The 26,881-nt window shown below is 43.1% G+C and overlaps 1 protein-coding gene across 2 annotated transcripts in view; it reads left to right on the top strand.

The window, feature by feature from the left end:
- TRIM35 (tripartite motif containing 35) overlaps positions 1–26,060 on the top strand; it is a 39,222-nt gene extending 13,162 nt beyond the window's left edge. For both annotated transcript variants that reach the window (XM_072633860.1, XM_072633861.1), the window contains 5 exons: positions 589–684; positions 8,667–8,897; positions 12,868–12,890; positions 17,167–17,285; positions 23,796–26,060. In XM_072633860.1, coding sequence (XP_072489961.1) covers positions 589–684; positions 8,667–8,897; positions 12,868–12,890; positions 17,167–17,285; positions 23,796–24,367 — 1,041 coding nt within the window. In that variant the 3' untranslated portion in view covers positions 24,368–26,060. The remainder of the gene's footprint in view (positions 1–588; positions 685–8,666; positions 8,898–12,867; positions 12,891–17,166; positions 17,286–23,795) is intronic.
- The last annotated feature ends 821 nt before the right edge of the window (positions 26,061–26,881 follow it).

A 26,881-nucleotide genomic window follows, 5' to 3' on the forward strand; every position in this document is an offset into this window, starting at 1 on the left:
AATACTGGTCTTGGATTCAAAAGATGTGAATTCTAATCTTGGTTCTGCCTCCTAACCATTCTTTCTAGCTTCATTGTATGTTTCTTCCCATCTCACCCGATGGAGAATATATATTACTCTACCATCAGGTCAAACTGGCCTTTTCTCTATTCTTTGAACACATGACATTCTATCTCCTGTCTCTATACTTTGGTGCTGGCTGTGCCCTGTGCCTTCTTTGTATTTGTTTTTCTAGTTCTTAGCACAGTGCCTGACATATAGTAGACACTTCATAAATGCTTGTTGATTGATTAGCATTTACCATCTATATTGGGCTATATTACTCCAGGCAAATCGCATAACTCTCTGTTCCTCAGTTTCCACCTTGGTCCAATGACAATTATAATGCTTTCCTAAAAAGACCATTTTGTAAACCTTAAGGTGATAGGTCAAAGTGAGTTATTACTGTTTGTTAATCACATAGAATTATAGAAATGTTAACAGCCAACATACTTGCTTGTCATGAGGATCCAGGAGAATGAAAGATTGGCAAAGGTGAACATATTGGACTTGTGACCTCCTTTTTTTCCTATCTTCCTTCTCATTCAGGCAAAGTGCAGGAATATGGAGCACTGTCTTCGGGAGAAGGCCAAAGCTTTCCGAGCCATGCGTCGTTCTTATGAAGCCATCGTCAAGCATAATCAAGTAAGTGTCCTATCGGGAAAACTGTGCAATGTAGACCTTCTGCCCAGGACAGAAAACAAAAGGGAAAACAGGATGGTAGGCAGAGGAGGTGGGTAGGTGCTGATTCTGGTTAATATGATAACATAAAAAAGAGGGTCATACTTTTACCTGGCCCTAACATAATGTGGCTTTTTCTACAAGGACCTCAAATTTTCTCCCTCTACATCCCTCTGTTTTAGGAGTCCTAAGGCTTGTCGGGTAGTCTCTGCCAGAGCTAGAAATACAGAGTGAGAGGAAGAAAAGAGAGCCAATACAGTGTAGATACTTGTTGAACGAAATGAACAAATGAATGGAAGATGGAGCTTGGAAGATTAGGACTATAAATCTGGGCTATTTCCTCTTCTTAACCACTGCTGTAGTCATCCTTGTTCCCACCTAGTTTATTTCAGTAGCCTCCTAACCGGTCTTCCCGCATTTCATCTGCTCCTTCTACAATTCTCCTTAACTGCTGTTCAAGGACTCTTCCTAATGGTTCTTCTCACTTCACTTTGCATTAGTTCATGTAAGTCTTTCCAGGTTTTTTCTGAAATCTGACTGCTCAAAGGACTGGTGTTTTGTTCATGTCTTTGTGTGTATATATGTACATATATATGTATGTATATGCATATATACATATATGTGTACATACATATGTATGTATATGCATATATACATATATATGTATATAGCTAGTTTGGTATACCCAAACACCCTAGCACAGTGCCTTGAACATACTAGGTGCTTTATAAATACTTATTAGATTGCCTTGAATTTGGGGGACAGCTTCCTTGGTAGGTGCTGAAGATAAATATGAGGTTACCTGTTAATACCTGACTTCTTATTTTATATTTTCTTTGTGAGATAGCAGCAGCTCAGTAGCTGGCCATAGCACTGGATGAAGAGCTATGAGATATAGAATGTGTCCGGCTGCTACCAGCCTGCATTGAATGTCATGTGGCTGCTGCCACTTCCCTGGCTACCTGCCTGAGCTCCTACAATTTTCTCCTCACTAGTGCATATGAAATACAGCTAGGCAGACCCTTTCTGCTGTTTGGCTACCCAATTCAGAGCCAGACCTGTTTTCTGTCTCTGTACAGCTTGCAGGGAACAATGACCTATGACTAATAAAGAAGCCATTTCTTTTCAGAATTTCTTCTCAAAACCTTTGTTTAAATTTCATTTAAAATGTTCTGTTCTGTCTTAAGTAGAAGGTTACAGGCTCTTGAAGATCAGTTTGTTTTTTTTATTTGATTTTCTCAACTACCTGTTACAACAATTTTTAACATTGTTTTTTTAAATTTTGAGTTGCAAATTCTCTTCCTCCCTCTCCTTCCCCTTCCTTGAGAAGACAAGCATTTTGCTATAGATTATACGTGTATAATTATGCAAAATTATTTCCATGTTAACCATGTTGCAAAAGAAAACATCCGCCCCCCAAAAACAAGAAAAATAAAGAAAGTAAGAAATAGTATGCTTCAGTCTCCATTCCAACTTCAGCAGCTCCTTCTCTGCAAGTGGATAGCATTTTTCATCATAAGTCCTTTAGAATTGTAAGAACAATTTCTATTAAAAATTTTTTCTGGTTACCTTGGACCAGAATTCTTATGAATACTAGTTGGTTGTGGTGGTGATTGTTACAGGGACAGCTAGGTGACACTTGCTATGTGACCCTGAGCAAATCACTTAACCTGTCTGCCTCAGTTTCCTCATCTGTAAAATGGGAATAACAATAATAATAAGAGCACCTATGTCCCAGGGTTGTGAAGATTAAATGAAATAATATTTGAAGACATTCAGCACAGTGCTTGGCACATATTAAGTGTTATGCAGATGTTTATTTGTGTTTGATTTATTTGTATTATATATTTATTTATGTTGTTGTTCATGATGATAATGAAGAGTACATTTTTCTGTTGGAAGAGAAAATGAATAATGGTACATTTATGATCTCAGTGAGAACATGCCCTTTGTAGCTGGTTTTTTTTTTTGTCTTCATCTGTAGAGAATTTTAACAAATCTAATAAATGTTTGTTAAGTACCAACTATGTGTGAGACACTGGGGATACAAAGCAAACACACACACACACACACGCATGCACATGAAACAGTCCCTACCCTCAAGAAGCTTCCTTTCTCCTAGAAGGGAAGGAGGCTATTGCTGATGCCTGATGTTCGCAATGCCTGTTTGTAGCCCAGCTCCTGCAGCCACTGTTTGCAACACTTCTGTATCTCTATCAGGAGCATTGTCTCTCAAGGTCTAGAACTTCCTTTGCTAAGAAAAACAAAGAGCCAGTTCCCTCCTGTTACGCACCAAAACATTAGTATTTCTCAGTAGTCTGTATTGCCTTTTACAGTTGCGATTATGCTCTAGCACATTCTAAGCATCTCTAATGTGGCCATTTGCCCTCTATGTGGGGACCACCATTTCTTAAGGGGTCCCAGCCATGCTTGCTTCACTCTTGCTCAGCTCTCTCTTTGGTCTTCTCCATCTCTCCACCTTGGTTACTCTGTCCCTCCCTTTTCAGCACCCATTTATATACTGTCTTCTCCTATTAGAGTCACTTAGCACAGAGCTTGGCACAAAATAAACACAACAAATATTCTATCCCTCCACTGTAGCCCACCATAGGAGTTTCTGTGGTGCCCTTCTCTACCTGTTTCTGTCCTGTAGCAAAAGCCAGTCGTGAGGAGGGGGCGGGGTTTCAGCGCTGCTAGACCTGTGGTGCTCCAGGAACTCCTTGTTAGTGACTTAGTCTGCCCATTCAGCGATAGAGTTTATGAGCGATGTCAATGAAACTGCCAAAGCCCTCCGATTAGGTACAATTATTGCTTTAGTGAGGAGAGCTCCATACTCTTCTCATAGGACAAGCTTTATTGGCCTCCTTGTTAAGAACCTCAAACTAAATTCTCTGGCAGGTTTCAGCTTCATGAGGCTCGTGAAGCTGGTTGTGCGTACATGCCCTAAATAGAATCCTTCACGGGTGTTATCTTCAGACCTGGAGTATCTAAAAGCCCAGTCTATAAGTGAGTGTACAGATAACTAATAGTGGTGATTGGGGAAGGCAGAAATCATCCAGATTTCTGATTTCATCAGTGTGGAGAACCCCCAATGCAGAAATTCCCTCTACCTATACAAATGGGCAACTAATTTCTATACATTTCCAAAAGTAGCTTTTTTCATGTGTGTTATGTACCCTTACCCTAGCAGTCTAGTGAAGCTTCTCAGAAAACTGTTTTAAAATGAATAAGATAAAATACGTAGGATTACAAGTGAAAATAAAGATGTCATTTTTTTTACCCCTTCCAAGTTCTCAGGCTCCCTGAAATCTGTGGACCCTAGGCTAAGCCTCTGGTCCTGCAGAGCAGCCTGAGGCTGTGAGAGATTAAGTCATTTTGTCCACAGTCACACGGATACAATGTGTCAAAATTTGGAGCTAGACATTCCTGACTCCAAGGCCAGCCTTCTGCCAACTGTGCAACATTGTCTTTCAGTTAATGGCACTGGGTAGCCAATTTAGAATGTATAGTCACACCTTGATCCCTTATGTTGCTGGCGGTACATCTCAAAATTACTTTGTATTAATTTGGCGTGTACTTTTAATTTTGTTGTTTAGTAGTGGCCATCTAGGAGCAGCTAGGTGGTTTACTGCATAGACCACTGGGTTAGAAATCAGGAAGATTCATCTTCCTGGGTTCAAATCTAGCCTCAAACACTTGCTAGCTATGTGACCCTCCACAAGTTACTTAAGCCTGTTTACCTCAGTTTCCTCATCTGTAAAATGAGCTAGAGAAGGAAATTGCAAAGATACTTTGTATTTACTTATATGTATATTTGTTGTTACATGTAAGGTTACATAGTAAGTTGTTACATGTAAAGTTGTGGGGCCAGGGATTTTAGCTTTTGTCTCCATATCCTCCAGTCCCTAGCACAGTGCCTGGCACACAGTAGGCACTTAATTAATACTTGTTGATTAATAGTAATAGCTGACATTTACATAACATGTTAAGAATTGCGAAGGTTTTTCCATACATTATCTCATTTTATCTTCATTATCTCCATTTTGCATTTGAGGAAATGGAGTCTCAGCAACTTTAGCTGCTGTGCCTAGGGGTCGCAAAGCTAGTAAGTCTCTGAGGCAGGTCTTCTTGACTTGAAGTCCACTGCCCTCTCTCCTCTACCATACTGCTTACCTTGGATAGAAACTCTAAAAATGCCCAGCTAGTGGAGAGGATGTGGGAGAGTTGGAACACTAATTCATTGTTGGTGGAGCTGCGAGCGCATCCAACCATTCTGGAGAGCAATTTGGAACTATGCCCAAAGGGCTACAAAAATGTGCATACCCTTTGACCCAGCAATATCGCTACTAGGACTATATCCCCAAGAGATCATAAAAATGGGAAAGGGTCCCACATGTACAAAAATATTTATAGCAGCACTCTATGTAGTTGCCAAAAACTGGAAGTCAAGGGGATGTCCATCAATTGGGGAATGGCTGAATAAATTATGGTATATGAATGTAATGGAGTACTATTGTGCCATAAGAAATGATGAACAAGAAGACTTCAGAGAGGCCTGGAAGGACTTATATGACCTGATGCTGAGTGAAAGGAGCAGAACCAGGAGAACTTTATGCACAGCAACAACCACAGTGTGTGAGAGTTTTTTCTGGTAGACTTAGATTTTTGTAATAACACAAGAACTTCTGAAAAAAAAAAAAATCCCAATGGTGGACCTCAAGGCAAAATGCCTTCCACACTCAGAGAGAGAAATATGGAAGTCACTCACATAATGTAGCAGATCATGTTTGTGTATGTGTATCTGTTTGTGTATCATGTTCTGATTTGTAATACGGATTCTTTCATTTATCTTAGTCTGACTACATAGCATGACTATAGTGAAAATATACTCAATAGGAAAGTATATGTAGAATCTATACAGAATTGTATGCAGTCGTGGGGAGGGAGGGAGGTAGTGGGGGGTGGGTGGGGAGGGATAAAATCGCAATTGTATGGCAGTGATTGTTAAACATTAAAAAAATAAAAAAATTAAAAAAAAAAAAATGCCCAGCTAGAGCTCATGCAATTCCAACAGAGCCAAACAGTGAAGGGCTATAACAGCCAAAGCTGATAAGGTCAGGGGCAGCCTGCAGACGTTCGGGCCTTTCTTCACCTGTCAAAACCATATCCTTCCTTCCTCCCTGAAAATGTCAGTTCCGTTGGGTCCAGAGGCTTAACTGTAATGTGGCCTGACCCTGTCAGCAGTGTTGCCTCCCTGAAAGACTGTAACAAAGGCCAGGTCCCCATATCCCGGCGTATTTTGTCAGGACTCATCCTCAGTGGTGACAGTGCTGTTAAGAAATTCTGGAAGTCAGTGCCATCTCCTTGATTTTCCCTTCTCTGTGATGAGGGTAGACCTTGTCACAGCCCAGCCATGGGACTGCAGAGTCTTTTCACAGTTGTGTGGCAGCTGGGCAGCATGTACTGCCTGACATTTCTGAAGAATCCCTCACTCTGCAATGGGAAGGCTTGAATAATAACTGACATTTGGATAGCATACAGTGCCTGGCATATAGTAGGTGCTTAAAAAATGCTTTCAAGCACTTGATATATTTGATCTCATTTGAGCCTCAAGACAAAAAAGAAGTACAGGGAAAAGAGGGATGAATTTGGGATCTGGATTCAAATATCGATTCTGCCATTTATTACCTATGTGACCCTGGGCAACTAGATGGCTCAGTGGATGGAGTGCTGGGCCTGAAATCAGGAGGATTCCTTTTCCTAAGTTCAGATCTGGCCTCAGACCCTTACTAGTAGTGTGACTTACTGCAGTTTCCTCATCTGTGAAATGAGCTGGAGAAGGAAATGGCAAATCACTCTAGTATCTGTGCTAAGAAAACCCCAAATGGGGTCACAGAGAGTCAGACACAACTGAAAACAACTTAACAACAATGACATTGGTCAAGCCATTGGGTCTCTATGGGGGCCTCAGTTTCTTCATCTATAAAATGAAGGGATTGGACTAGAGGACTAGATGATCTCTAAGGTCCCCTCCAGGTCTATAAGTATGATCTTGTTAATCCTGTAAGTAGGTACTTGAGGTAAAATTATACATTTTACAGAAGAGGAAACTGAGACTCTGAGAAGACTCTTACCCAGCATCATTTTGGCTGCTGACTAACAGGTACTCTTTCTGAAAGGGCTTCTCTGCTCCAGAGTTTTAGGATTGCTATAAGCTCTTAAATGACAGTAGTATTCCCAACACTCAGCATAGTACCTGACACATAGCAGGTGTTTAATATTTGTTGATTGGTTGCTTGCCCAGGTAGCAAGGATCAGAGACCATTTTTGAACCCAGATGTTCCTGACTCCAACTCCTATAATCTCTTTACTATATACCATTCTCCTTCCCTGGTGGTCTTTAAGCAGAGACCAGGGAGGCTGTCATTCAGGTTAGACTAGTGGACCTCAGAGTTGTGTCCTCCAGTTCTGATCTTCTTCAATGTCTGTGGACCCAACTTGTGTGTGTGTGTGTGTGTGTGTGTGTGTGTGTGTGGCAAGCCTCAGTGCTAGAAGACTAGGGAGGAATCTTGCCTCCAAACCCTAAAGTTCTAGCATGATCCAACTTGACTGGTTGTATTTGCTTTTTAACTCAATCTGCATGTCATTGAGTAGGATGCAGACAAGAGCCTTTCTTACCTGTGTCAGGGGACTACAAAGTGTTGGCCACATTCTGCCCTTCTTGACCCCTACCCTAGATGACATCCATTAACAGGGCCAAGGAACCCACATCTTGAGGCACCCGACCACAGTTCGTGTTACCTCCTACCCTGAAGGAAATGCAAAGTATTCATCTCAGCAGAGTTGCTCATGGGCCCCTTTGATTTTGGAACTTTTGAGCTCAATGTACACATCAGTGGAAGATTGTAAATGGAGAGATGAAAGAGACTTCATAGATTATCTGGTGTTCCCAATGTTTTTTGGTCTTCAAACCCCTTCCAATAACAAAAAAGAAGTGAACCCTCAGGGTACTTTAATACACTGCCCTCAATATCCTTTGACATTATTTACTGTTTAAGCAACTATTAATGAATTTTTAGTGTGGACTCCTGGATCATTGTCATGAACACCTTAGGGGTTCAAGAACCACTAGATGGGAGCTCCTGACACTTTTCCAGTGTGCCCCTTGATATAGAGATGATGAGCTGAGACTGAAAAAGGATATGGGTTGGTCCAAAGTCACATAGCTAGAAACTGCAGTAGCTGAGAATTGATCTCAGATCCAGTAATGCCAAGTTCAGCAAACATTTACAGTCTAGTTCTTGTTTCATTGAATTCCTAGACTCATTCTTAGTCCTCAGCTGAGCTGTGTTGCCTTATTGTGCTGTATTTGCCATAGCAAGGCAGCTAGGTGGTATGGTGCAGGGCTTCTTACTTTTTCCACTCTTGACCTCTTTAGCACTTCTTAAACTCATGGGGTCACTCTAAGTAAGAGAGTCAGGACAGTTTAAGAAGCAGTGAGTAGCAGGTAGAGCACTGGACCTTAAGTCAGGAAGACCTGAGATAAAATTCAGCCTCATACACTTAATAGCCATGTGAATGTGCCCTCACTCAGTCTCTACTTCCTCATCTGTAAAATGGGGAGAATAGTGCCTGCCTTACAGGTTGTTGTGAAGATCAAATGAGATAATATATTTAAAACTTTGCAAATTGTGAAGTACTATACAATTGTTTAACTGTTGTTCTCATTACTTGCTGAGGTTTTGAAAAATTAATCCATTTATTTAACAAATCATCCTTTTCAGCCTCTAAACACAGAACTTCACCCAAAGATTCAAGATCAGTATTCCTCAGCCTTAACAAACCTCTCTGTTCCCACTCCTTTTCTGTCTCCATGTCTCTCTGTACCTTCTCCCAGACCCTTATAACCTCTCTGCTCAGCTCATATTCTCCCCCATCTGCCTTAGGTAGAAGCTGCCTGGGTTCAGGGCAGGATCCGGCAGGAGTTTGAGAAACTCCGAGAGTTCTTGAGAGTAGAAGAGCGGGCAGCCCTGGATGCAGTGACTGAGGAGGCGGGGCAGAAACTGAGGCAGGTAGAAGAAAAAATGAAACAGTTGGCAGAAGAGACGGAGGCCTTGGCTCACGAGATCGGGCGGCTACAGATGGAGATGAAGGAAGATGACATCTCCTTTCTCATGGTAAGAGGCTCAGCCCTGAGGCCTGGGGGATGGAAAGTATTCTATAGGGCTGGTTGGAATGAACATGAAGTCTTTTGTATGAAGAGTGTCTAGGAGACCAGCAGCACTGGCTGGTCCCAGTCCCTTGTGCCCCACTTTTGGTGCTGACCAGCAGATATTCCTGATAAAAAGGGTTCCTTGCTCCAGAGTTTTAGGATTTGTAGAAACTGCTCATGACAAAAGTGCTCCCTGTGAGTCTCAACGTTGTCCAAGAGCTTTGCACGAAGCCTAGCATCCTTACAGCAGCCTGCTTGCTCCTCTCTCCTCTCCTCCTCTGCTGTCATAGAGAAACTGGGGGCTGCTTTGGGTGATGCTGATGCCAGGGAACAGAGAGAATGAACTGGAAGCATAAAAGGTTCTGGGGGATTAGGTATCTTCCATACTCCATCTAGGTTGTGTGGTCTAACCAGAGGTTTGGCTCCCCTGCATGGAGTCCATAAAAGAACAGCAGAAATTAGTAGAAATTTTTTTTTAAATTGGTGTGGGGAGTGCTATGGGAATTGAGCTAATTTGGCAAAAATAATAAGTAGAGTGTGACAGTGAATAGATAGCTAGCCTTGGACAGGGATACCTGGTTTCAAGGCCTTCCTGTGATACACACCAACTGTGTGAATAAGGGCAAATTATTTAATCCCTCAGTTATTGATTTTCATGGGTAAAGGGAGTTTCTCCACTAATCTTTCCCCACAATGATGATGTCATATGCCAAAACTTTAAAAGACAGACAAGCTGGTTTTTCTCTCAGAAACCTACTGGAAAAAAAAAGGAAGGAGATTTAAATTGAAACAAAAGACATTTATTTAGAGAAGATATAATAACTCACTGAATATGAGGCAAAACCAGGTAGTTCAGAAGATATGATTTAGAGCAGAGGTGTTAATTAAGCTTATGACCATTGAAATGTAATTGGGAAATATTTAACAAAATAGGTAAAAATACAATATAATATAGATAATGTTAAATTGTGGTTTTCTAAGTCAATATTCAACTGATTTAGGATCTGCTTCTTTGAAGAGATTGTAAAGATTAGAATAAATACTAATCTGCCTGGGATGATTTAACTGTAGACGTGAGCAGAAGCAGAAAATAATTACAATTCAGATTTCTAGAGTGCTTTTAGATTTACAAAACACTTTCCTGTGTAACAAAGCTGTGGAGGTACAAATATCATTACCTCCATTCACAGAATAGGTAGGGAAAAAGAGGCCTGAGAAAAGTCAAATGCCTCACTAAATAGATGGGCATTTCTTTGAGTCTATGTGAACTGAAAATAAAGAGTACTGGTGACTTCCACACCTGACTTAACGTACCAGAGCCTTTTGTCCAGCTGAACCATTGGCTGCTCAGTAAACCAATAAGTTCTGGCTGACTCCTGACCTGTAACTCCCATCTTCTTTTTCCTTAATTTCATCCCCTTTTCCTTGACCCTTCTTTCATCCTTTCCTTTTCCTTCTGATCTTCCCCTCTCTTCTGCCAAATCCCTCTCCACCCCTATCCTCTGAATCCCACCCAACTCACCTGCCCTGCCTTGCCCTGAGCTGCAAAGGGTTTGGTTTAGGAAGATAGGCGTCCCAGAAGATGAGGAGGACTGAGGAAGAAGTCTGTCCCAGGGAGGGAAGTGGGGGCTTTAACACTTTCTGCTCATGGTTGTAAGTTCTTCATTTTTTAATACTTTTTGTGGATTATATGTAGATTTTTTTAAAAAAATCTCTGTAAGTTCATATTTATCTGTGTCAAACATTTTATATGTCATAACAAATTCAAGGTCCTGAGTTTGCTGGTTTGGGTTTGGGCTTTTACTGATTACATTTTTTTTATGTGTAGCTCTTAATTTTTAGGCAAAGAAGTAATTCTCCTAGCTACTTCATAGGGACTTGTGAGAAAGAGTTCAAAAACTTGTCTAAAAAATGGCTTAAAATGTTAATGATCAACTCAATTAATACTCTAAAGTTAATAGAATGAATTTGAATATGGAATAGAATTAGAATATAGCTCCCACAGGCATGGAAGTTTACTAGTTGAGCATGTCACTCAGAGGTGGGGAGCCTGTGAGGCCAGCACCAAAAGGAGACATTTCCATTTAGGCCAACAGCTGCAAAAAGGTAACATCTCTTTGAAGGTCTGGACCAGGGGTAGGGAACCTGTGGCCTTGAAGCCACAGGTGGCCGTCTAAGTTCTCAAGTGGATTTAATCAAAGGGCCACACATGAGGACCTAGAGGGTCATGTGTGGCCTCAAGGCTGTAAATTCTCCATCCCTGGGCTCTGGAGCAACAGCATTGGAAAAGGCCATAAGATGCAGAGATGCTAGTCTACAAAAATGCTTTCCTGTGTATCTTTGCTGTGTACGTTTTTCTTCTTTTGTCTTACATCTTCCCTCTTAATTTCTTCCTTGTTTCTCCTCCCTGTGTTATATCCTGAAGTGGAGATGTTTGTCGTATTTACTGAATAGGGTTGGGTCTCTCCACTTTTCATTTTAAGAGCTGATGAATGGAACAGTTTGTAATCCAACAAAAAATGGTTTAGTTGTTATTCTCTAAACATATTATTCCATCTCCTCCATATTCTGTTTAGCCTGTCCTTCAAGCCTGGAATTCACTCCCTTCTCATTCTTAGAATCCCTAGCTTCCTTCAAGGAAAGAAGGAAAAAAATAAGCATTTATTAAGCACTTACTATGTGCTAAATGCTTTACTAATATTATCTCATTGTATCCTCATAAAAACTCTGAGCATTAGGTACAATTATTATTCCTATTTTATAGTTGAGGAAACTGAGGCAGACCAAGGGTAAGTGATTTGCCCAAGGTCACACAATCAGTGTCTGAAATTGGATGTGAACTCATATTTTCCTGACTCTAGGCCCAGTATTCTAACCCCTGTACCATCTAGCTGCTTCAAGGCCCAGCTCAAATGCCACCTCCTACATGAGGTCTTTCATGATCTTCTTGGAGGCTACTTTCTATTCTACCCACCTCCCCAAATTACTTCATATTTTGTTTTTGTTGCTCAGTCGTGTCTGACAATTCATGATCCCATTTGAGATTTCCTTGGCAAAGTTACTGAAGTGGTTTGCCACTCCCTTTTTCAGTTCAAAATTTTACAGATGAGGAAACTGAGACAAACAGGTTTAAGTGACTTGTGACTTGGTCACACAACTGGAAAGTGTCTGAGGCCAGATATGAACTCAGGAAGATTTACTTAATATTTTATATTCACTAATCTATGCTCTTTTTTGTTTCCTTCCAATATAACATAAGCTCTTTGAGGGCAGAGATGATTTTATTTTTACTTTGGTAGCCATAGTGGCTAATACATAATAGGTCTTTAATAAATGCTTGTTGAATCTTATATTTTTCCCTTTAAAAATAAACAAATTCATTCTGGGCTTTTTAATTAGGCTCCTTGACTTTTTTGCCTTTTAATTGTTGGCCTTTAATAGAAAGAAGAAAAAAGGCTCTTTACCTCTGATCAAAAATGTTGTCCTGTGAGTTTAGTCTTTATGCATGGCCTTCAAAATGTCTCTGCATGTATGGGTGGACCAGTCTGTTTAGGGTCCAGGGGTAGGGAACCTGCAGCCTGGAGACCATGTGTGGCCTTCTAGGTCCTTGGGTGCAGCCTTTGCTGAGTCCAAGTTTTATAGAACACATTCTTTTATTAAGGAGATTTGTTCTGTGAAGTTTGGATTCAGTCAAATTGCTGCACTCAGGGACCTAGAGGGTCATATGTGGCCTCCAGGCCAAAGGTTCCCCACCCCCAGTTCAGGCAGAAGGTTGACAACAAATAGTAGAGCTGTGACACCCTCACTTTCCCAGGCTTGGAAACTGAGTGAAATTTTTCTGGGGCCTCAGTTAGGTTCACACCATATATCAGATAAATGGTGGTTTTTACTGAGTCTAGATGTACTCTTTAATGTATGTTCTTTTTTTCTTTCAGAAACACAAGAGCCGTAAGCGTAGGTAAGTTGCCAGAAGTAAATGGAGGACAAATGAATCATACAGCTTCCTTCCCTCCCCTTCCCTCCCCTCTCCTTCCCTCCTCTCCCCTCCCCTCTCCTCCCCTCTCCTCCCCTCTCCTCCCCTCTCCTCCCTTCTCTTTCTCTCCCCTTCCCTCCCCTCCCCTCCCCTCCCCCCCCTTTCCCTCCCCTTCCCTTCCCTTCCCTTCCCTTCCCTTCCCTTCCCTTCCCTTCCCTTCCCTTCCCTTCCCTTCCCTGTCCTATTTTCCCATGTTAAAAGAATCATAACACAGTATATTTAGCTGTCCCTGTTTGTGGCCCCAGCCACACCTAGGCATGTAAAAGAGTTTCAATGAGGCAGTAACCAAAGCTCATTGAAGGCACATTCCAGAACCACCTTTGGAGTCCTCAGAAAGGCATTTAAAATGACCACTACACAACAGTGAATGTTTGAGGAGGACAGGAAGTCTGTAAAATACAGATCCACCCTCAGGATTTGAAGCCTGCTTTCTTATTTTACCCTTGTTCCCACCCCTTGTTCCCCACCCTGTAGGTCTTAGTCCTTGAACCCTAAGTCTAATCCATATCCAGTTCATTTGCTCTCATTCTGTAACTGAGAGTCCCTCCTCTCCCCCACCACACTGCCCTCCTGCTATGACTGACTTTAAGGTGGAATGGTTTTAAATCAGATAAGAGGACTCCCACTTTACTCAATGTAAAAAAGTTATTTACCCTGTTATTCTGAGAATGATCCTTCCCTATAGACACACCCCACCATGAGCTTTTTCAGAGCCTGCTTAATTTCCAGAAAGGTCAGCAGATCTGAAGAGCTCAGCTCTGTTAGGAGGGGCATGTTTTTCTGATACAAGTACCCAAGACAGCAGTGACCCAAGAACTTTGGAGACCATGGGTTTCTGAAGCTCCTGGACTCAACTATCTGGGGGTAGAGCCACAAGGACTGGGCCCTAAATAAGAAACCAGTGGGCTTAGTCATTTATAAGGAGTACATGCTGCCTAGTTCTTTCAGTATTAATCATAGATGCCCATGAGCATTAGAGAAACTGGGGAGGTAGTAGAATTAGCAAGCACCTTAGCACATCCAGGATGGCCCACTAGCACAGGTTCTTTGATCTGCTTTGCTAAAGGAAAAACAACTTTTAAAGGGGTCAACAACTTACTTTAATTACAGATAAGTAGAAAATATGAGCAGAGAAACTGGCACAGAGATTCAATAAACAGGGCTCCTACTGGCTGAACAAAGTAATACAATCACCTGCATACACCACTGGACTGAGAGAACACACACCTCTGAGTGGTGGGGGGCTCTTAACAAATGGCTACTCAGAGTCACATCTAAGGAATCAAAAGGTCCTTCTCATAACTGAACCCCCAGAGTAAAATACTAACCTCCCAGTATATATAGTTTTCAACTAATAGGCTTAGAGCCAGAAAGTATCAAAACTCTCAATGACTCAGTCAGTGCCTAATTAGTGTAGTACCAAAAGGTGTGCCTTCCTATAAGCAAGCCTCTCCATAAGCAAGCTCCTCCCTAGGCAAGTTCCTCCCCCAATGGGCTCTATGTGATGCAGGATATATCACAGCTGTGATTGAAATACCTATGTAACTTTAGACCTGGGAAAATTGCTCCTGTCCCAAGGGAAAAGGGGGACAAATAGGCCTGTTAATGGACAGGGAAGATCTTCATATTTTATTAATATTAGAGTAGTGTGATTATTGAGACCTCCAGTGTCATTGAGGGAATGTCACCCACTGGACAATTACTCAGGATGTTTCCTTCAGTGAAGCTGAGCCATGGTTTTAGGACTGACCTGAGTGTTCTTACCCCTCTATGGCTTAGCAGTAGAGTATATTACAAAGTTATTTTCTCCCAGGGGCTTCTGTTGTCACTATTTGTAACAAGAGAAGAAGCAGTAGAACTTTGGGGATAGATCAAAGCACCTAGCACACTGGCCCGACATCTCCATGGAGCACTAGGGGAAGAATTAGGATCATCACAGACTTGCCCATATAGAGTGCTGGACTTGGAGTCGGGAAGAGCTGGGTTTGAATCCTGTTCAAGACATTTGCCAGCTGTGTGACCCTAGGCATGTCATTTAACCTCTATGGGAGGGAGGGAGGGAGGGAGGGAGGAAGGAAGGAAGGAAGGAAGGAAGGAAGGAAGGAAGGAAGGAAGGAAGGAAGGAAGGAAGGAAGGAAGGAAGGAAGGAAGGAAGGAAAAAGGTACTTGTTAAGCACCTCCTATGTGCCAGACAATGTACTAAACACTTTACAGACATTCATTTGTGATCCTCACAACAACCCTGGGATGTAGGTGCTAATATGATGCCTATTTTACAGTTGAGGAAACTGAGGTGAATGGAGGCTAAGTAACTTGCTTACTAAGTAACAGCTAGTAAGTATCTACTTTGGATTTGAACTCAAGTCATCCTGATTCCAGGCTCAGTACTCTACTCACTGTGTCACCTAGCTGCCTTTCAGTTTCCTCCTCTATAAAATGAAAGAATTGGACATGATGACCTCTAAATCTATGATGTTTTAGTCTCTGATCCTATGAAGTCCCTTCTCTCTCAGAACCCAAGGGAGTACAGCTCTGGATTAAATGGTATTGAGTTTAAATGCAGAGAGTTTCTATTTAGTAGCAATAGATTTATTCTATTGACTTCAATAGACTCCAGAGAGAAGAACCAGGACCACTGGATAAAAGTTATAGGGAGATAGATTTCAGTTCAATATAAGGAAGAGCTTTCTAATCATTTTACCTGTTCAGCAGGAGAATGGTCTGACTTTCGAGGTGCTCTCAGCTGACCCTGACTTGGACTAGTCCCTTAGGTATGATATTGTAAAAAAATGAGACACTCATAGGTCATTCAACATTTAGCAAAAGGAGATTCACTTAGTCATAGCAGGAGAAGGATGTTCAGATAGGATGTGAGCATCTTAGATCGCTTCAGTGGAGTGACATTCTCTTGCCTGAGCTGCCCATTGTGATTTTCCAACAAAGCACTAGGGAGAGTGCCTGGAGCAGAGACGGAGAACCTGCAGCCTTCAGGCCACCTGCCTCACTCCTGGCGCAGAGCACCTTGTGGCTGCTTTGGGAATTTTTGTGAAGTGAACTCAATCTGAGTTAGCAATCTGGAAGTCAAAAAAGGGAAGGCAGTCCTTTGGCAAAGGGGGTGATGATAATTCTCTTATTCTTTGCCCTGGTCAGATTGTATGTGGAGTATAAGATTCAATTCTAGGCACATTTTAGGCAAAACATTGACAAGTAGAACAAGTTGCTACCAGAGGAGGGCAGCCAGCAAGTGAAGGGACCTCAGGTCTATGTTATATGAGGAATGATTGAAGAAAATGGGAATTTTTAGCCTGGAAAAGAGAAAGACTTAGGGAGACATGATAATTGTCCTTGGGGAATTGAAGTTTGCTGCATTGAAGAGAGAGTAGACCAGGGGTGGGGAACCTGGGGCCTTCAGGCCACACCTGGCTTTACAGGTCCTTAAGTATGGTCTTCTGAAGGAATCAAAATTCTAGTAGATTCAGTCAAAAGGCTACACTTAAGGACCTAGAAGGCCACCATTGCCTGAAGGCCAAAGGTTTCTCCATCCCTGGAGTAGGCATAGTCTGTCTCCTGGAGCCAAGCAGAAACAACTAGAAGCAACAACTGGAAGAGACACTTTGATGGGCTTGACACAAGGTAGAACTTCTCAACCATGGAGCTGTCCAAATCACAATAGAAATAGTTTGCCTCGGAACATTGAGTAGGTTTCCCTTCACTGTTGTTGAGTTGTTTCAGTCAGTCTGACTTCTGACTCTTCATGACTCCATTTGGGATTTTCTTGGCAAAAATACTAGAGTGGTTTGCCATTTTCTTCTCCAGCTCATTTTACAGATGAGGAAACTGAGGCAAACAGGGTTAAGTGACTTACCAAGGGTCACACAGCTAGTAAATGTCTGAGGTCAGATTTGAACTCAGGAAGATGAGACTTTCTTACTACAAGCGTGGCCCTCTATCCACTGCACCATCTAGCTTCTCCCTTCCCCTTACTAGAGGTCTTAGAAAAAACATCGGGACTCAGGGAGGATTGTTGTTTAGGTTCAGGGTGGGCTAAAAGGCCATTGAAGTCCCTTTGAGTTCTCTAATTCTGATGCTCTGAAAATGTCAGAGAAGCCCAAGTAGCAAGAGAGAGAAGGTACCCCCATTCCTTTCTTTTCATCCCACCAGTGCCCTTGTGGCCCCTTCTGCCCCTTATTTCTTTGCCTAGGCTTTCCTGCACAACTGAGCCAGAGCCCATACAACCAGGAATGCTTATTGATGTCAGCAAGTACCTGGACTCCCTGCAGTACCGTGTCTGGAAGAAGATGCTGAGCAGTATTGAAGCTGGTGAGTGGGAGGGGTCTTTGGACTCTCCAGAATGGAGGGAAGGGGGGTGGGGTGGGGAAAGCAGTGAATAGTGAAGAGTTCATTGGAATAAGGGTCCAGGCCTGAGATCTGCCTCTGCTCCCAACTAGTGGCATTATATTGAGCAGGCTACTTCCCTAACTTGGGGCCTCAGTTTCTTCAACTGAAAAATGAGATGTCCTGAGGCCTCTTTTAGCTCTAAACTTATGTGACTTTGCTTCTGGGTGTGCACAGTGACATACAAGTGTGTCCCCTAAACCCACTCTATGTTGCCATGATGAGAAGCTCTTTAGTTCTGAGGCACATTTTGGGATTTCCTGGAGAAAGAGGTGGAGAATTTGGAAAGCCTCCAGAACAGGTTATTATAAAAATCTAGAAAACAGGACCTAGGAAGGCAAGGGAAATAAAACTGCAGCAGAAAGTCGAGGTGATTCTTGACCATTTTCTACTGAAGGTTGTTGCTATGAGCTGAGCATGATTGAAATCTGTTGGTTCAAACCTTGCTGACAATTTTGCTCTATCAACTTGTGTAAGCTGTTTCCATCGGGGAGCAGAGAGCTCCCCCAGTCCTCTCCAAGCTCTAACTATGTTCCTCCCACCAGCTCTGACTCAGCCACTGCTACTGTGGTTCAGCCTTATCACATAGCTGCTGGTGAGCCCTGGACTTTGAGAGAGGGTCCTCTTGCCAGGCTTCCTCCTACCCAAAGGGTTGGGGCAGCTCCTGTGATGATGACTGACTCAAAGGTGGTAAGGGGTCAAAGCAGGGATGTGGGAAGTGGAGAACAGTAAAGGATTCTGGAATAGGGAAGGGGGAAGGGAGGGGAAAGCAGTTCTCCCCATCCGCCTCTCCCTCCAGATCCTGTAGGCCAGCAGCAGCAAGCTTATCCTGACAAAATGTAAATGCCTTCCATCACATTCCAGTTAGGGTTCATCTTAGTGGATTTGGCCCAACATTTTAGTCTGTTGAGATCTTGGTTGCCGATTCTACCACCCAACCAGCTGACAGGACCTAATTTTTTTTTATTTCCTCTTTTTATCTCAAGCATATGAGTGCTTTTAGGATTAAATTAACATTAATGTTATTTCTATTATGAATATTCATAATAATATTCATAATTGCCTTTTGGATTAAAAGCTGAAGGTGGCTAGAAAGGTGCCTCTGGAAGCAGGATGAGATACCCCCAGCTTCCTATTTGCCATCTAGGTGACTTCTACTTTAAACCAACTTATGCTTCTTCCGGCACCACACTCTTTCAGTTGGTCCCATTCTGACAAAGACCTCATCCAAGTACTGAACAGTAGTGGATGCTAGCCTTTAAATCAAAATAAAAACCCTTTCTCTCACCTTTTTTCCTCCTGTTGAGTCAAAATCTCCCCAACTAAGTTCTAGAAGCTAGATTCTTATCTGTCATCCCTACTCTTTCACTACTCTGCAGTCTCTTCTTGTCTTCTGGCTGCTTCCCTCCTCTAAAGACCTGCATTTGATTTGTCCAGCCCTGCTAGCTATCTCCCTTTTCATGGCTGAATTCCCTGGGGAGATCATTTAAAATAGGTGCCACCACTTCCTGCCCCCTCACGCTCTTCTTAACTCTACAGCTTGGCTCTGATTGAAATTGTTCCCTACAAAGTTACCAGCGATCTCTTACTCACCAAGTCTGATGGCTTTTTCTCCATCCTTCTTCTTGACCTCTCTGCAGCCTTTGACACTGTTTATCACTTTCTTCTCCTTGATACTATCATCTCTGTACGTTTTTGGAAGCTGCTGTCTCCTGGTTCTCCTCCTCTGACAACTACTCCTTAGTCTCCTTTGCTAGATATTCATCCAGATCATGCCCCCTAATTGTGAGTGTCCCCCGAGGCTCTGTCCTGGTCTCTGTCCTTTTCTCTTTTCCCTCTATACTGCTTCATTTGGTGATTTCATCAGCTCCCATGAATTCAATTATCTCTCTGCAGATTACTCTCAGATCTGTTTATCCAGCCCTAACTGCTGTGCTGACCTCCAGATTCATATACCCATCTGTCTACTGAACATCTTGAAGGAGATACTCCTTAGACTCAACATGTCCAGAACTAAGCTTATTGTCTTCCTCTGTACCCTCACCCTCTATGAGACCTCCCAATTCTAAACTTCCTTACTACCATCAAGGGCACTACCACCCTCCAAGTCACCCAGGCTCTCAATTTAGGTGTATCCTTGAATCTTCACTCTCCTGCTTCACCCCATAATCTGATCTATTGCTTGTCATTCAGTTGTTTTCAGTCCTGTCCAACTCTTTGTGATACCATCTGGAGTTTTCTTGGCAGAGATACCCAAGTGGTTTCTTATTTCCTTCTCCAACTCATTTTACAGATGAGGAAATGGAGACAAACAGGATTAAGTGACTTGCCCAGGGTCATACAGCTAGTAATTGTCTGAGGTTGAATTTGAACTCAGGAAGATGAGTCTTCCTGACTCCAGAACCAGCACTCTATCCACAGTGCCATTTTGCTGCCCCAAATCTGTTGCTAAGCCCTATAAATTCTGCCTTTGCAATATCTCTTGTATATGTCCCATTCTCCGCTCTAACACTCTCACTACCCTGGTATAGACTCCTTGTCATCTCACACTTGGGCTATAGTAATACACTCTTGGCCTCTCTGCTCTCACCCCAGTCCATTCTCCACGCAGCTCCCAAAATGCTCTTCCTAAAGCATAGGTCCAGTCATGTCCTTTCCCTCTTTGATAAAACCACTTGCTCCTTATTGCTTCCAGGATGAAATATAAAATCCTCTGTTTGACTTTTAAAACCCTTCATAAATTGGCCCCTTCCTACCTTTCCATCCTTCTGACCCTTTATTTTCGTCCGACTCTGGGATCCAGTGACACCGGCTTCCTTGCATTCCTCCCACAAATAACTCAGTCTCCCAACTGAATGCATTTTCACTGACTTTTTCCTGCCTCACCTACACCACCTGGCTCCTCTGACTTCCCCCAAGTCCCAACAAATTCCCCCCTTCTGTAAGAAGCCATTTCCAACCCCCTACAATGCTAATGCCTTCTCTCTGAAATCACCCATATGTATTTTGTATGGACATAGCTGTTTGCATGTTTTCTCCTCCATTAGACTGTAAACTTGAGGCAGGGACTTTTTAACTTTTGTATCCCCAGAGCTTAGCACAGTGCTTGGCACAGAATGAGGCCTTAATACAATGCTTGTTGTTGGCTTGCTAGGTAGGTGCTGGGCACACAAAAACAAGGAATGAATCAACCCCTACTCTGAAGGAGCTTACCTTCTAGAGGGAGATATGCCTACCTGATCCATCCCTCCCCCACTATTCACTCAATGACCTCACTAACATCTTCTGTTAGGACACTAGTCCCTAAGGTCACCTGCCTTTCTGTTTACTTATGTCTCTCTCTTACTCCCTACACCATCACCTTCTCCTGACCCCCCCAACCTTTGTCATCCCTAGTATCTCTATTCTCTTGCCTCCGTGGCCTTGAACCCTCTTCTTTTCCTCTTGTTCACCACACTCTGCTTATCCCACATACCCAAGCTCAGATTCTTCCTGGTAGGAGGTTTAACAGGGGGTGCAGCTGGAAGGTGTGGCAGCCAAGACTTAAAGCCCACTCCAGCCTGGGAGCTGTTGCGAGTGAACAAGGATGCCCGCCCATGCAGATGTAAGAGTATCCACAAGATGGCAGCAGCAGAAGCCTTTCAGGGAACAAGCTTTGGAGGTGCTCAGTTCAGATCCCTACAGTGCAGGGGTTCTCCACCATTTTGGGGGTAATGGACCCCTTAGACAATCTAGTAAAGCCTATGGACATCTTCTTAGAGTCATGTTTTTAAATGCACAAAATAAAAAATAGACAGGATTACAAAGGAAACCAATCATGTTGAAATTCAGTCATCAAAATATTTCTTAAAAAACAAGGTCACAGAACCTAGGTTAAGGAACTTTGCTGTACTGCATTAGTCTGAATGATCAAGGTCTTAGGGATCTTTGTGGAATCAGAGAACATTAGACCTCAAAGGTACCCTTCCCTAGAGGTCATCTCATCCTGATATCTGAAGTGCAAGGTGGGCAGGCCGTCACAAAGCAGGTCTAACAGGATGGCAGGCAATCACCACTCATCAGGTAAATACTGTTTGCCAGGCATTGTGCTGAGTTAGCTGAATAAAAATATAAGCAAAAGCAAAATAGGCCCTGCCTTCATGGAACTAACATTCTAATGGAGGAACATGACACAAAAGGGAGAGGAAAAGCCTGGGACCACAGGGTGTAGTTAGGGTAGAGAAGGCACCTGCTTACAGGAAATACTCCTGGGCTCTGAGGCACAGTCCCCTACAGTGTTTGTTGGCATTCAGAGCTATCTATCTATCTATCTTTCTTCCTTTCCTTCCTTTCCTTTCCCTTTCATCTTTCTTTCCTTCTCTCTTTCCCTTCCTTCCTTCCTTCCTTTCTTCCTTCCTTCCTTTCTTCTTTCTTTCTCTTTCTTTCTTTCTTTCTTTCTTTTTCTTTCTTTCTTTCTTTCTTTCTTTCTTTCTTTCTTTCTTTCTTTCTTTCTTTCTTTCTTTCTTTCTTTCTTCCTTCCTTCCTTCCTTCCTTCCTTCCTTTTTTCTTTCTTTCTTTCCCAGTTGTGCTTCTTACTATCTGATCTTCCATACTATGCCTTTGTGTGTGTATAAAAACATGCATATACACACATGCACATCACTCTATATATACACATATACATATATATCTCACTCTGAAGGCCAACCTTCGTGTGTGTGTGTGTGTGTGTGTGTGTATGATCTTGATATATATTTGTCCTCCTCGAAGATGTGACCAATGATAAAGAATGATCTCCAGCTTTTGCTATGGTCTTAAGCAATCCCTAGGACCAGGTCAGGACCACCCACTAGAGCCAGCCTCTGATGATAGCCAGGACAGAAGCACTAATGAGATGGGTAGTTCTGCTAGACAGATACATGAAGCAATAGTAACTGCTAACATCTAGCCCTTGGCCCAGAAATCTTAACATGCCCTCTATATATGACATCCCTCAGGGAGTGAGATTCCCTTCAGTTCAGCTGAACACGGATTATACAACTACTGTATGCTAGGCACTGTGCAGGGTGATGGGGATAGAAAGAGAGACATTAAACCCTTCCTATCCACAAGGCACTCACATCCTCCTGGGGGGGCAGGGAAGGAATGCAGCTGGGGAACTCTGTACCCCAAAAGTAAATATCAAATACCTAGTCCAATGAGCTAGTCACTTAACCCTATTTGCCTCAGTTTTCTCATCTGTAAAATGAGCTGCAGAAGAAAATGGCAAGCTACTCCAGTATCTTTGCCCCAAATAGGGTCTCTAAAAATTGGACACAACTGATTGACTAAACCAGATGTGGGGAACCTGTGGCCTAGAGGACACATGTGACCCTCTAGGTCCTCAAGTACATGTGCAGTCCTCAACTGAATCCAGAACTTCTCTGTGAAGGACCTAGAGGGCCACACATGGCCTCAAGGCCATGGGTTCCCCACCCCAGACTAAACAACAACAAATGCCTTCTAACCTTCATTCCTCAGGTCTGACATACTAGGACCTCTTGGCAATAGAATGAAATCCTTCTCTGAACCCCAGAACTGATCTATTTGCTCAAAGACCTTGACTCTCTTCCCATCAGATGCACACTCCCAAAAGTGACCTTCTATGCCTCAGGGACACGGGGGCCATCATAGAATTCAGGATAGTGACCCCTCCAGAGCCTGGAGCTTGTTCCAAACTACATGGGGCACTGAATGACCTGACTATTCCTCGGTAGTCAGTGCTATAACCTTGGAAGGCAACATTTTCACCCTCATTCATTGATGCAAGAACCCTGGGACAGGTCCATTTTCTTTGGAGCCAGGGTTCTTAACTCTCATTGTGTTGGGACCTCCTGGCAGTCTGGTAAAGCCTATGGATCCCTTTTCAGAATAATGTATTTAAGGGTATAAAATACACAGGATTTTACAGGAAGCCAATTATACTGAAATTGCTGTTAAAATAGTTTAAAAACCAAGTTCATAGACCCCAGTTAAGAACACCTACTCCAGAGCTTCTTGGGATAGGGACAGTACTAATTTTTACTAATTTTTGTAATTGTTGCTTCTAACCCAAAAGGGAGCTGACCAGATATTTCCTGTTTGTAAGAAATCTGGAAAAGCCTGCATGGTAGTAATTGTACAGCTGGCTTCAGAGCCAGGAAGGCCTGGGTTCAAACTGCACCTCCAACATTCATTAGCTGTGTGACCTCTTAGGTTTTTGGTATTTGGGCAATTCTCTCAGACTATAAATGGTAAAGTAGATGCCAATTTCCACTGGCAAAGAGAATTTCCTCATGAGGAATCCCATATGCCTATAAAATCATAGGGGTGGGGGTGGGGAGAGTCAGAAGGGACAGAGTAGAGTGGGATGAGTTAAATGTCAAGGAGTCTGTGGGCCAGATTGCTGAAATCCCTTTTCTTCTTCATCTCTCCTAGTGCCCTTCAGCTTTGACCCCAACACAGCAGCTGGCTGGCTCTCTGTCTCAGATGACCTCACCAGAGTCACCAACCATGGCTATCGGGTCCAGGTGGAGAACCCTGAGCGCTTCTCGACCTCCCCCTGCCTGCTGGGCTCCCGGGCCTTCTCCCATGGCTCCCACACCTGGGAGGTGGATTTGGGTGGGCTCCATAACTGGCGGGTGGGCGTAGCTCGGACTCGTCGAGAGTCTGGTGGGGATGGGCACTCACACAGCTGCTACCATGATGCTCGCTCAGGCTTCTGGTACATCTGCCGCACCCGAGGAGTGGATGGCGACCACTGTGTGGCATCCGATCCCTCGGCTTCACCCCTGGGCCTTGTGTTGCCTCAGCGCCTTCGTGTAGAGTTAGAGTGTGAGGAGGGGGAGCTCTCCTTTTATGATGCAGAGAGGCAGGCCCACCTCTACACCTTCCATGGCCGCTTTGGGGAGGTACGGCCCTATTTCTATATAGGGGGTACACGGGCAGACACTCCCCCTGAACCCCTGCGCCTCTGTCCGCTCCATATTCAGGTCAAGGAAGAGCTCTAAGGCCAAGGGCCTTGGAGTTAAATCTTTCCCTTCTCTGACTCAATGACCCTCGTTCCCACTCTCCCCATTGCCTTTTCCCTGGTGTTCCTGTTCCTTCTCTACCTCTCCACTATCTGCCCAATATTCTCTCCATTCACAAGGCCTGTGTTCAAATCCAGCTCCACCACTTACTACCTATGTGACCCTGGGAAAGTCACTTCCCCTCTACTGGTCTTGGTTGCATAATTTTTTAAATTTTATTCTATTTTATTTTTATTTTATTTTTTAGAAACTAAGTCTCCCTCTCTCATCCAGACCAGATGTGTAGTAGCTACACCAATGCCCAAACCAAATGATAGTGGGTGCAAAGGCTTTAGCCTGCCCCATTTTTCTGGCCTGAATCAGTTTTCTCCTCCTTAAGCAGCCTGGTGTCTCCCCATCATTCTCAGGAGCTCCCCATATTAATGTTAGACTTAGCATAGCCACCCAATGTGCTTTAGCCCCACTGCAGCTGAGAACCCCCCAAGTCTCAGCCTCCCCCAGTACCAGGGATTGCAGATGTGAGCTGCCACTCAACAGCCCCCTCATCCATGAGATAAGGGATTTGGAATAGATGACTTTCAAGGTCCCTTCCATCCCCAAGAGAGTCTGTGATCCTGGAATCCCTTCACAGTTTAGTCACCAGATTTTCCCAACTTGCTCTCTGTGTATTAGGGTCATAGAATCTAAAGCCAGAAGCAACCCCAGAGACCATCCGTTCCAAATCTATCATCTTATGGAGAGAGGTGAGGTGACTTACCCAAGGTCACTCAGTTAGTAATTGGCAGAACTGAGAGCTGAACCTAGGACTAGATAGAGTATGAGAGGTTAAAGAGCAGGAGAACAGCTAAGTTCAGAAGAAGCCTGAGTGCCTAACCTATGCTCAGCTGCTGCTGGCTCAGCACCTTAAAGGGCTCCACATGCTTCTTCCTCTCTGGCCCTTCTTTTTTTGTTTTAATTAAATTTTATTTTATTTTCTCAAAGACTTACCTTTACTCCCTCTCCTCCTTCTCCCCTTCCCTCACTGAGAAGGCAGGAAAAGTAAAATCCTTGTTAAAAACATGCAAGTCAAGCAAAACAAATCCCCAGATTGTCCATGAACCCAAATTAGGCTTGTTTTCACTCCTGAGTCCATCATGTCTGTCAGGAGGTGAGTAGCACATGTGATTATGAGTCCTCTGGCATTCTGGTTGATTGTTCACCCAAGTAGAACTGCTCCTTCTCTTCCCTTCCCCAGTACCTAAAGAAAGTTGCCACAGCCCAGTTCTCAGCCCCTTCTCTTCACTTTCTCCTTGCTCTTAGCCTTAGCTCATCTATGAGCAGGCCCCCATTTACACCTTACCATGTTGCCCAAAACCATGTCTTAAGGAGGATAGTTGGAGCATCACCCATGTCTGTATAAGAATGACATCCTAACCACATGGTCTGGTATTCACCATGGACTCAATATCAGACAAATGATGGAAATAACCAGCAGGATGTCTTATGGGATAAAACCTACATGAACCTCTACAATCATGTTCTAATCTCTCTAAAATGGGTATAGGCATATTGTACACATTGATTAAAGCACCCCAATGTACCATATGATGCACATGCTGCATGTAAAAATAAAATTACTGTATCACAGATTGGACCAATGACATGATGACAATAAATACTGGACATCTAATTAGCCATGCTGTTTGCTGCTTTAGAATTGGGGATGGCTATCTAGGGAAGACTCATCTTCTTGAGTTCCAGTCTGGCCTCAGAACTTACTAGCTATGTGACCCTGGAGTTTCCTCATCTGTAAAATGAGCTGGAGAAGGAAATGGCAAACCATTATAGTATATTCTCCAAGAAAACCTCAAATGGGGTCACAAAGAATTGGACACGGCTGAACAGCAACAGTACAATCTAGGGAAACCTGAACTAATCCTTTGTTTTTCCCCTCAATAATTTCCCAGATGTATAGTTGTGAATCATGGAATAACAGCAGTCTCAGAAAAACAAGTTGATGTTCAGCCATAGGGCAATGGGAGGTGCATGGTGGGCGTAAGCAGGCTGCAACACATTTTAAACAAAGAATTATGTAGAAAAAGTGACTACATGTTCTCCCAGAGACCTGGGTACAAGTGGTAGCTAGAATCTAGTACAGATATCCAACACACAGCCCACAACACTCCCTACGTGCTGCAAGAGCCAGATTAAAAATGGAATTGGGAAATATTTAACCAAAGAAAAACACATTAAAATGATAATATTACATCATAAAACTAAGTCAGTTTGTGGCCCATAGGGATCCTTCTGTACAGATGAATGGCCCCTGACTATTCAAGTTTGAACCCTGTTCTACTATGGCATAGTCCTATATCTCAGACACTCTATGGGTTAAATAGGGTTTGCAAGCCTGTCCTGAGACCCTAACCACCATGTTGTCCATTGCTTCTATGGGAAAATGGCTTCTAAATTCTAAAGAGTCATCTCAGGAGGAATCTTTTGGAGCAAACTTTT

The sequence above is a fragment of the Notamacropus eugenii genome, chromosome 1, assembly GCF_028372415.1.
Source record: "Notamacropus eugenii isolate mMacEug1 chromosome 1, mMacEug1.pri_v2, whole genome shotgun sequence".
NCBI lineage: Eukaryota > Metazoa > Chordata > Mammalia > Diprotodontia > Macropodidae > Notamacropus > Notamacropus eugenii.